At 37.6% G+C, this 12321-nt stretch overlaps 1 protein-coding gene across 1 annotated transcript; it reads left to right on the forward strand.

The window, feature by feature from the left end:
- Positions 1–549: 549 nt before the first annotated feature.
- Positions 550–10308, forward strand: LOC111586403 (CD209 antigen-like). The gene is made up of 7 exons (XM_023296096.3): positions 550–584; positions 1338–1422; positions 2273–2371; positions 2570–4105; positions 4216–4358; positions 5868–5977; positions 6632–10308. Exons 2-7 carry the CDS (start codon positions 1365–1367, stop codon positions 6762–6764), a joined length of 2079 nt encoding a protein of 692 aa, XP_023151864.2. The 5' UTR covers positions 550–584; positions 1338–1364; the 3' UTR covers positions 6765–10308.
- Positions 10309–12321: the final 2013 nt, after the last annotated feature.

Consider the following 12321-nt stretch of genomic DNA (forward strand, 5'->3'; position numbering starts at 1 on the left):
ATTTCATCCTTAAAAAAAAAAGGATTGATTTTACTAACTAAGGTCCAGAGATGTCAATGCCCTTCAGTATAAATGTGCTTGAAGTGTTTTTTGTTTGTACTGTACTTTACTGAGTTTGCAGTTTGGGAGTTTCTCATATAGCTTAGCTTGTATCTCAGTCATGTCACATTGAAACTGACATTTCCACTGACATCGTGGCCTTGGCCTCTGTGGGAAGTTAATCTGTGGGAAAAGGGAACAGAAATTAGAGAAAATGAAAATCAGCAGGCTGAGAGAACAGAAGAAGAGGGTGGGAGGATCCAAACTGCCACTTTCTGATAATTAAACTTAGCTAGGGAATTCTGGTTTGTTTCGTGGAATGACTGTGGCCAAAAATTACCTCGATTGTGAACCAAGAATGTGGAAAGTCAGCACAGTTGTCAAGGTTTTTCTCGACCAATCAGTTTAAGTCAGATAATTGATGACATGGGCACAAGGGACATCCCATTTTCCACACAATAAATAATGTGGCATTAACATGCTTTGACTTTTCCACTGAGAAGCATCTGAATGTGAATGCATTTGTGCTGAGCAGGTTCAGCAAGGTAAGTGCATATTTAGAGGCTGTTTCCATTCAGGTGGTTGGATAATGCATTGTAAGTAAGAGGTTCTGCAGACTTTCAACTATAGTTCTATTTGCAGTTACAGTCATGCAGTGTAATTTGAATAAAATTTTAAAAATTAGTTGAAACATTTTGTTCCTATGCTAAAGACTTTACCAGCAAAACATATATATTTTTCCTATTTTTTTAAGCAGGATTTAAATGTAAATGCCTTTTTGTGTTAGATTACTCTGAAGCAGATCTATAGATACCACTTCAACACACAAGTAACTTTCGAAGGCTTAAATATGATATTAATATTTTTGCTAATCTTAAAACCTAACAGTGTTTTTGTTTTCTGAAAATCTAAAATCTGTTAACTGTACAGTCATTTGGTGTCATTTGAAGAAAATTTTAAAAATTTGTTTAAACATTTTGTTCCCATGCTAAGATTGTACCAGGAATGTATTTTTAAAATGTTTACATTTTTTAATTATTCTAATTTTTTATTTCAATGTTAAATTTAAATATTTTTATATTATTTGAATGGGGGGGGGGGGGGATTTAACAGAATTTAAATGTAAATGCCTTTTTGTATTAGACTACATTGATCTAGACGTATAGATACCTCTTGAAAAAACTGTGTAAAGAAAAAAGTAATTTTAGGCTTAAGCATTTATTTATTTATTTCATGTTATTTTACAACCTACTTGTGTTTTTGCTGTCAGCAAATCTACAAATTTCTCATCCGAACAGAAAACAAACTGCAGGACCATAGTCAGTATGGATACGATGGAAATTGATGATGACACGTACATAGGCAGGAACCTCGTTAAACAAGGTACAGTATCATCCTGAAAAAATAAACACAGAATAATGAAAACCTTTGCTTTGACAAATAAAAGAGGTAAAATCTGAGTTTTTTGAACACCAGCCTTTTTATAGGCTTCAGTGTAAAAGCAATAATATTAAAGCCTTCCAATATGTAATTTGCCAAAATGTTCTATGTATGCTGTAAAAATAATAAGCTTTAACATCTATGGTTGTATGTTTATTTCAAATAAATAAAAGATATTTGGGAAAATGTTGGAATCATTTATCTAAAAGGAAATCTGCAACACACTGAAATGTACAAAACGTGACAGAGTTCAGACTCTGCCCATATTTATTCTATTTTATTGGATTTTATTTGATTTCATTTACCTCCCACACTGTATTGCATTCATCTTGCCTCCTTTGCATATATTGTAATTTTTAATATAGTCTTGTTTAATATGTACATTTGATTTTATTATTGTTGTTATTTCATTTAGCCTCTTATTAATGCACTGTCCAGCGGCGGCAATTCTGCCCCATGCCAGATACAATGTTCATACAATGTTCATTATGTTAAGTAGCAAATGTTCTCCAAACAGCTTTGCATTTTCTTCTGAGCATATCTACTGCTGTAAATAAGCTGGGTATGCAAACTATTTCTGGGAGGTCAAAGAGAAGACACTATCAATAAGAAATTGGCAGTAAGATATATTTATTTTCCTGTTACATAATTACAAACCAAGAAAAGCTGTTGCAGTGACATATCGATTTGATTGGGGTAAATGCCCGATTATATTGTGTTTATTTGAGCTGCAGCGCTGATAAGAAAAAAGCAGCGCTGACAGTTACCTGTCGTCTTACTTGTGGTTTGACAGATTTTTACAGAAGCAAACGGCCCTCCAGATGTGTGACTGTGTGTCTTGGATTGCTGTGTGCTGTGTTGGTGGCTGGTAACGTAGGACAATTTATTTTCTGTAAGTGATTTCTTTGTTGTCACTAAAAACGTGAATTATGTATTTTATGTATTGTCACTTGGCCTTTAATATTTAAGAAACCACGTCCAGCTGAAGACAGTCATGTGAAAATAGAAAGAAGACGCAATTACAACTTTATCCAACAAACATTTTAATACTTCAGGGAACTGTTCATCTTTTAATCTTCTTATTTCACAGATGAGATAATCAGCCATCGTGCATCAACACCAGTTAGCTTTGACACTCAGACACAAGACAACGCCTCCCTGACAGCAGAGAGAGACGGACTGCAGAGTCGTTTTGATGCTTTAGCTGATGAGAAAAAACAGCTCCAGATCTTTCTCAGTAACCTGACGAAAGAAAAAACTTCCGTGATGACTGAAAGAGATGAGTTCAAGGCCAGTTTTAACAATGTGAAAAATGAGATGGACCAGTTGCAGATAAATTACAGCCATTTTAAACAGGAAAGAGACCAATTACAAAAAAGCTATAATGACACACATGTGACTCTTGATCAGTTACAAACTGATCACAAGAATCTGATTGTGAGTAAAGACCAGCTACAGAGCCGTTTTAATGCTTTAGCTAGTGAGAAAACACAGCTCCAGATCTCTTTCAGTAACCTGGCGAAAGAAAAAGACCAACTGAAGACTGAAAAAGATGAGTTTAAGGCCTATTTTAACAATGTGAAAAAGGAGAAGGACCAGTTGCAAGCACATTTCAGCACCTTGAAACAGGACAGCGACCAATTACAGAAAAGCTATAAAGACACGCATGCGAGTCTTGAGCGGCTACAAACTGATCACAAGAATCTGATTGCGAGTAAAGACCAGCTACAGAGCCGTTTTAATGCTTTAGCTAGTGAGAAAACACAGCTCCAGATCTCTTTTAGTAACCTGGCGAAAGAAAAAGACCAACTGAAGCAAAGTTACAATTCTGTGGCTACTGAAAGAGATGAGTTCAAGGCCAATTTTAACAATGTGAAAAATGAGAAGGACCAGTTGCAGGCAAATTACAACACATTTAAACAGGACAGCAACCAGCTACAGAAAACCTATAATGACACGCATGCGACTCTTGAGCACTTACAAACTGATCACAAGAATCTGATAGCGAGTAAAGACCAGCTACAGAGCCGTTTTAATGCTTTAGCTAGTGAGAAAACACAGCTCCAGATCTCTTTCAGTAACCTGGCGAAAGAAAAAGACCAACTGAAGTCTGAAAGAGATGAGTTCAAGGTCAATTTTAACAATGTGAAAAACAAGATGGACCAGTTGCAAGCAAATTTCAGCACCTTGAAACAGGACAGCGACCAATTACAGAAAAGTTATAAAGACACGCATGCGAGTCTTGAGCAGCTACAAACTGATCGCAAGAATCTGATAGCGAGTAAAGACCAGCTACAGACCAAAAACAGTAACCTGCAAAGAGAAAAGGATGAACTACAAACTCTTTATACTGCACTTGTAGCGAAAAAAGATCAGTTGCTGGGCAATTATTCTTCATTGAAGAGGGACAAGGAGCAGTTGGAAAGAAGCTACAATACACTGAGCTTACGTAAAAATATCCTAGACAGCAGTTACAATTCACTGTGGAAAGACAACAACCAACTGAAAGCTAAGTATGGTACTCTGAGCAATGAAAAGGAACAGCTGCAGAGAAGCTTCCGCAGTTTGGCAACATATAGGGATCAGCTGCAAAAGAAAGTCGACAAGATGACCACCAAAGTAAACGGTAAAGTCTTTTTGTCTTATGGTTTTACTGTCGAAGTTTTCAATTATTATCTGCTTTTGTATTCTGTGTTTTTGTGATATTTTGACCCTCGCCTTGTTTTCAATTTGCAGACATGCTGTGTCAGGAAAACTGGACAAAATTTGAGACAAGCTGTTATTTTGTTTCAACCGTGAAGAAAAACTGGACAGAAAGTCGACAAGCCTGCATCGCTGAGGGAGCAGATCTGGTCGTCATTGACAGCAGAAAGGAACAGGTGAGAAACAAACAAGCTAGATGTATTTTAAGTAGGTGTGAGCAAGTGTTTATTTTAGTGGTGTGACGCAACTAAAAAAATTTATCTAATTAGAGACTTTGTAATTAATTGCGATTAATCACATTTTTGTCAAATAGCAATATTTAACAAAATAAGCAAAGTTTTTCGATTGAAATACATTTTGACAAGTGAATCAATGAACAAAAATGTTTATGTTTAAATTATATTTTTCTGTGCATTTTTCATCTGTCTACCACATTTACAGATTACTGCAAAGTCAAAGTCTAATTACAGCGATTATATTCAACATTATAAGACTTCTTCCAAACTAAAGCGCTTTCAAAGTCCTGAAAAGTGGTCTATGATGGTCTATTATGGGATGGCTACACCAATTGTGCATACCAGGACTGTCGTAGTTAATGTTAGCTCTGGTGCTAACAGCAACATGTTTTACATTGAGGTGATACTGTTGGCTTTAAGTGCTGCGCTGATAAGAAAATTCTTTGTTGCACAATTTGCACACAACCACGCTTTTATCCAAGCTGCCATTGGGAAGCTTTATAAAAGAAAAATTTCTGCCCCACAAGTCTAGCAACCCCGTCTCGTCTTGCATTACTCTTCACCAAACTTTCTTGTGTGCTGACGTCACTGTGGCTGGCAAACAGACTTTAGGTTCATTACCGCCACCTACTGGGCCGGAGTGTGCATCAGTGTTATCGGTGTACGAGAAATTAGGGACTGAGAAAGGTGCAACTAAATGCATTATTTAGTAGTCACCTTGTGTTTTTCTGTGTTTGATATGAGAAGCAGTACGATCATCTGCATAGTTGACGACTTAGACCTTTTACACTATAAAAAAATTAGTGCCTGCTGTCGAAGTCTGCATCTGCCATGTGAAAGCCATTAATTGGCCTTTAGGCTCAACACTGAGATAAACATCATGTTCACAGTGTCACTAACATTGTGATGTTTAGCAGCTATGATGAATGTATAATGTTAGCCATTTCTACAACCTTAGTTCACCCTCTTGGCTAATACAGTAAAGGTTGAGCATAATGCAGACCTGCAACTGCACCAAATTACATGATAGATATCTTAGTCCAGACCAAAGTGTCTGGCTAACCATTAGCATACATAGTCGCACCATAAGTGTGGCTAAGAATGTGTTGCTGTTAAGAAATAAAAAAGCTGATCAGCTTATAAGTGTGTTGGAAAAGAAGATGTAAAAGTCAAACTACAGGACTAGCGGCAGCTGGCATTCATCTTGTTACAGTAGCTAGTTTGCTAATAGCTGTGTGGAGCCTATGGTAGTTTATTTTAAGTTACTATATATATATATATATATATATATATATATATATATATATATATATATATATATATATATATATATATATATATATATATATATATATATATATATATAAAAAACTTCAACTGAAAATTTAGACAAGAGGAAGTAAATGTGCAGATATGTAATTTTGTCTTTTGTCTGTGCTACTCTAACAGGCCTTTGTTAATGGGATACTGGACGCACGCCAGAATGCTTGGATTGGTCTTACTGACAGTGTTCAGGAAGGGGTCTGGAAGTGGGTGGATGGAACCTCAGTCACCACAACGTAAGTTTGAACACCAGAGTGTACGGACCAAAAATTACAATTTTATTTCCTATATTAAGAAACTCTGCACTTACAAATGTTTTTTCAATCAACAGTAGATGAAAGGGAAACATCAAAATGACTATTACGGACAATTAAACATTTAATATATCATGAAAAACGATGAATTTTGTATTTTATTGAGCACAGATGTCCCCTGATGATGAGCTTACATGAGCTAAACTCTGCTAAATTTGTTTAGTTTCTGTCTGACATGAAACAGAACTGTTGTTGATGAAGGTGAAAGGTTTCTAAATGTGTTTTTGCAACTCAAAGATGTGGTTTGCTATAGGATGTGATGTACTTGCACTGTCAAGCTGAGACCTTACACAACTGCATCCACACTGACATCATTGCATCAAACTTCACAATCTTGTCAGAGTGCATTGGAAAACATGCAGAGGTGGTGATGGGGGCGGTTTAAAAATTCCATTACCGCACAAGGACTCTACATGGTGCTATTTCTATGTAAATGAGAGTTAAATCAAAAGAAAAACCAAGTTGCAATCCCATCAGTCACAGTTTAGCTCTAAAACAACAGGTCAGAGTAGTTGAAAAACAAAACTGAGTGCTGTTTAAAAAAGAAAATAGTTTCTCTGCTATCTGGCACATTAGGTACTGGCAGCCTGGGCAGCCCAACAGTTACAATAGGAACCAGGACTGTGGAGAATTTGTGCAGGAATCATCATTGGGACAGTGGAACGACGACGGCTGCTTTGCTGACCAGGTCTGGATCTGTGAGAAATAAGATCACAGGGCTTTACACTGTTAACTAAAGGTGTGCTGGATTGTTGTTCAAGGACAAGTGATGTTGATGTTTTTTCTTACTGTCAGCTTACCCTGTATAAACAATGAATTGATTCCTACTAAACTAACAAGTATTATTTAAAGCCTGTTGTCTCATGTCTCGATGCCCCAGAGCTCAGTTTTTTCTTCCAAAGATGATTCAGAACATATCAGTGATGCTGCTCTAGCTGACATTTTCCTTCATTACAATAAACAAAGAGACTGTAGTTTATTTTGAGTCCCACATACACTGCCTGGCCAAAAAAAAGTTGCACACTAATATTTTGTTGGACTGCCTTTAGCTATGAGTATGGCATCGTTTCCATAAGCTCCTACAATGTCACAGCATTTATTTCTGTCCAGAGATGGATTATTTTTTCACCAAGATCTTATATTGATGATGGGAGAATTGGACCACTGTGCAAAGTCTTCTCCAGAACATCCCAAAGATTCTCAGTGGGGCTGAGGTCTGGACTCTGTGGAGGCCAATCCATGTGTGAAAATGACATCTCATGCTCCCTGATCTAATCATTCACAGTGTGAGCCCCATGAATCCTGGCACCGTCATCTTGGAACATGCTTATGCCATCAGGGAAGAAAAACTCTATTGATAGAAAGACCTGATCATTCACTATATTCAGGTAGTCAGCTGACCTCATTCTTTGGGAACATAATGTTGGTGAACCTGACCAACCCCAGATCATAACCCAAACCCCCACAGGCTGGTAGACACTAGCCATGATGAGTGCATCACTTCATCTGCCTCTGTTCTTACCCTGATGCCCCCATCACTCTGGAACAGGGTAGATCTGGACTCATCAGACCACATGACTGATCACATTTGCTCCTTGAAGATGATGGTTCACCACGATGCTTCCAGGTTTTAATAATGCGTTGGATGGTTCTTAACCTGATTTTAGTAGTTTCAGAAATCTCCTTAGTTGTTTTTTTTTTGTTTGCTTGATGCAGGCCAATAATTTGACCCTCCTCAGACAGATTAACATCCTTTCCATGACCACAGGATATGTCTTCCAACATGGTTGTTTAAGAAAAGAGAAGCTCCTCACTGCATCAGCTAGAGTTAAATAAGTTGTTGCAGCTGAAACATATTCATCATTGCAGTAATTATCCGATGGAAGGCTCCTACCTATTTGCTTAGTTAAATCCAGGTGGTGAGTTTTTTTTTGGCCAGGCAGTGTGTATTGTCCTGCAGCAACACACAGTGTAGGTTATTCACTGGAGCACCGGTTGTGTATTAACGCACAGTTGAAATACATTATCTACTCCTCTTTGCTAACAGTGCTTTGGACAATTGGCTAGTTTTTGTTATTTTTAAATAACAGTTTTCATTCTTCCAATGGGCTTGGAGCTGGGGGCCACAAAAGAAGTGTTCAGAGAGACTTTTTATTTTTAGCTTTCAGGATTTTTGACAAGTAAACTTAATGAATATTGTTGATATTCCCCTAAATGTATTATTTAGCTGATGAACATGAATTTTTAATGACTTGCTATGGTGGTCTTGTACTCCAGTGTAGCGTTCTGTGGCTTTGAGCGCCGACCGCATTAAAGGAGTACAGCTTCTAAGCTGCCATTTGTGTGATCAATTAATATACATGAAAATGAATATGTAATGCAAACAGTATATGTAACAAAACACATATGTACAACATTTGCAGTTGGTATTAATTATTTACTCTGCTATATCAGGAGTGATTATACAGTACTGGTAAAATGTGCTTGTTGGCATAAAGTGATTCTGCTCCATGCATTTCCTCAGGAAATGCACTCTGTGTTTTGGATGTGTGCAATTAACTTGCATAGCCAAATTAATTATTTATTGTCTTTCCTCTGTATAGAAATTTGCACCTATCTACTATACAGTATGTTTACACTAAATTCAACAACAGGAGCAAAGTCTTGATTATTTTTTAAAGCTGAAAAGAGGCCTGGGGCCACTGCTATTATACCCAGTGTCTCCATGCATCGGATGCAGTCTACCACAGAGCACTGAGGCTTATTACAAATCATAAATCTCCTAATCACCATTGTGTGTTATATGTCCGTGCTGGATGGTCTGGTTTTTCCATCTGCAGACTCAGTTGCTGGTTTGCTTCTATTTGTAAAGCTGGTCTTGGTCTGCTTCCTTCATATCTCTAGATCTATATCTGTCAAAAATGTACAGGAAACTATTGTCTGTGCTTTGACTGAACTGGAGGAAGGAACATTTAAATATGCTGCTTTTTTTCTTGGAGTCAGCTGCTAAATGAGTTGAGAGCTGATCTCAGGCAGACACATTTAGATGTACATGTTATCATTGACTCACAATGACCCTCTATGTATCCCTGACAATGATGACTTGTTATCATTTTGTTATTTGTTGATTACAGTTTTAACGCTATAGTGTCACTCATGCTGCATTCAGGCAAATACAGTAACAAGCAGAAGAATAGAATAGTTTAACATTTTAAGATGCTTGCTTGCAATTATTTTGTAATGCACTTTCAATCTTTATGTAAACATTCAAACTGTTATATATATATATGCATATCTGTAACCTGTTAAATTGTGCTACTGCCTGTTTTGCCAGGATACTTTTTTTTTAAGAGAAAATGAGTTTTTTCCTGAATAAATAAAGGTTAAGTTTAAAAAACAAGTATTCTTACAATATCAGAAAACAAAAAACATATGGATGTGTTTTCCTGTGGAGAACAGAGATACGAGCTGAAAAAAAACAGGTTAAAGCTGAGGTGGAACTGCTTTACACTACACAAGATTTACTAAAGTAAAGAAAACTTTTAAAATTCATGTTGGAAGGAGGGTTGTTTTTTTTAAACCCATCTTCATGCAACCTGTGTTAGGGGTCAATGCACAGACGTCAGAAGCAGGTGAAAATAACCCATTATAGCTCACACTTAGACAAATCTGTTAACACTTAATGACCTGCTTCTGCTTGTGAAAATAGGCTTCTGCTGCTTGGAAACATTTCCCTTCTCCTTTTCCTTTTGCAGACTTGCAGCTATCAGGGTGCACTTTTATATTAAGGCTGCTCACTGAGGAATGTGAAAGGAGAATGGTCTATCTGGAGGACTGGATTCGGCCTCCATTTGTGTATTCATAAAACTACTTAACAATAATCTGAGTGTTGCAAAAAAAAACTTGCAAGATTATTAAAGAATATATGCTGAGGTTCAATAGCAGGACTATAGCAAGTGGTTGTGTATTTAAACAAACATGTATTGTGTCTCTGTTTGTCGTCGTCGCTAAATTAGAGATTCATGCCACCTGTGCTGATGTGGCTGGAAAACTACAGTGATAGTGTTAATCTCTGGATGTTACGCTCCACCAGTGAAGCTCCTGGACAGCAGGTGAAAGAAAACAATTGGAAACACCAGTATGTCCACATCGTGAAGAGAAATGAACAGAGTTGACTGTAGAAAAAGTTAGACTTTTCCGTGTTGTTAAAAACCTCTGACTGCATTGAAAACAGCCTCCATTAAACACATTTGACTCTCATTTGTCCCTGTTTTGTCACCATTTCCTGGATTTTTTAAAATTATAAACAATACAAATCAAATATTCACCAATTTAAACAGCACCGTACTAGAGGACTGACAAATTAAAACCGGGAATGGTTAAATAATCATGCTGCGAAATTAGCTGAATAAATTGTAACTGTGTGCATGGAGATTGAACAAATTCTTTTATTAACCTTCCAAAACTACCTCATCATCCAGAATTACTAAGCCGTTAAATAAGTGCAACAAAAACCTGAACACAGGCAGCAGGAAGGATATCTTTTATTGCTGTGCTATTGCAGTGGATTGCATTATATATATAGCTGTTGCTTTTACTGTATCCGCCCCCACATGTCACTGCTGCACCCTGAACAGACGACAGTGCTCTGACACTTCCTGATGCCAAATGCTGACGCTGCTCTCTGCAGCTACAGACTACATGTTGCATAACACAGCGCCAGCAGAAGACAGTGTGTTTTACAGTCACTCGCATGTGAGCGGGACACAGTGCAGATGTGTTTAGCGGGAAGAGACGCCACGCTCTGCCATGCGGCTCGTTCTGGGTGTGGTGGAGGTCGCATGGAGCGCGGCCGCTCTTGAAGGGGGCATCTTAACCATTAATTGGACTAAGCCTTTTCATTCACCCCCAGAGATGAGTCCCATCCAAACCGTCTGTGGTCTCGTGGTGAGATGGGTCTTTCCCCCCCCGGGACACAGCCAAAGTGGTGAGGTTACGCTTTGACTAAAAATAAAAGATCAAGGAGCCTCCACGAGACATGTTGGTCTGGTTAGAATCACAGGCCAGAAGAAGCTTTTAAAAACACTTGAAAGGGTGTTGCTTGTCCATTCGTCTGGTGACTTAATGTGTTTAAATGGTTGAGGTTATTTTTCCAAATATATAGTCAGACTAAAATTGTCCCCACTTTGGTACTAGTAAATATAAACTATGTGCTACTAATTGAAGAAGTTCACACTGTTTAGCTTACAAACTTTTATCCAGTGTGTTTTTAGAGCCCACAATAAAGTGTCTGTTGCTTTACGACGTCCAGACATTTGGAAGGGATCATCCTGCTGTTCACTTAGTATTCCTCTCTGAAGGCAGAGGCTGGCAGGATAAGCTAACTAACCTCTATTCACAACAGAAGCTAGATAATGTATGGTTTCTGTTAGCACTTACTTTCACCAGTGTAAACTGTGTTTCAATCTATAAACAAATTTAGCATTTTATGTATTTTATGTACACTACTATTCAAAAGTTTGGGGTCACTTAGAAATGTTCTTATTTTATGAAAGAAAAGCATAGTTTTTTCAATGAAGATAACAAAAAATTACTCAGAAAAACAGTCCAGATATTGTTAATGTGGTAAATGACTAATCTAGCTGGAAATGGCTGATTTATAATGGAATATCTCCATAGAGGTACAGAGGAACATTTCCAGCAGTATTACAGATGTTTGTGTTTAAGTACAGCAGAAGCCTGTACCACAAAGCAGATTTGAGATGCAGATTTAACCACACTATAACGGTGGTTCACTTCTTACCGGGTACATCACCATGGTGACCTATACTGAACTCCTAACCAGCTCCAGAGCAGGTTATATATGAGATTACAGATCAGTGTATGTTAAAATACCCCCTGCTGACCAATCAGTGTTCTTGGAAAATAGCATCCTCTTTCCTGGAAGATCTCGCATAGCTCGGTGCGTTGAGAGTGACACGGAACAAAAGAGTCTTTAGAGTTGCAAGCAATTTCAAAGCCAAAATACTAAAGTCTTATAGCCTACTTGTTGATTTTTTAAGATTGGCAATAAACATCATCGATGTTGCAGCAGCAAGAATAAGGCTGAAATTGACTTACACTTCATAAGAAAATCAATGAATGTGAGATTACTGACTCTGGTTGCAGCAGTTTTGCTGTTAGGGTGCTTTACATTTTAAACCCCTCATACTGGTTCAGGATTACAGTTTGTTCTTAGACACTGTAGGTAAATATAGTACAATAAC

This window comes from Amphiprion ocellaris, chromosome 13, assembly GCF_022539595.1.
Source record: "Amphiprion ocellaris isolate individual 3 ecotype Okinawa chromosome 13, ASM2253959v1, whole genome shotgun sequence".
In the NCBI taxonomy this organism is placed as follows: Eukaryota; Metazoa; Chordata; class Actinopteri; family Pomacentridae; genus Amphiprion; species Amphiprion ocellaris.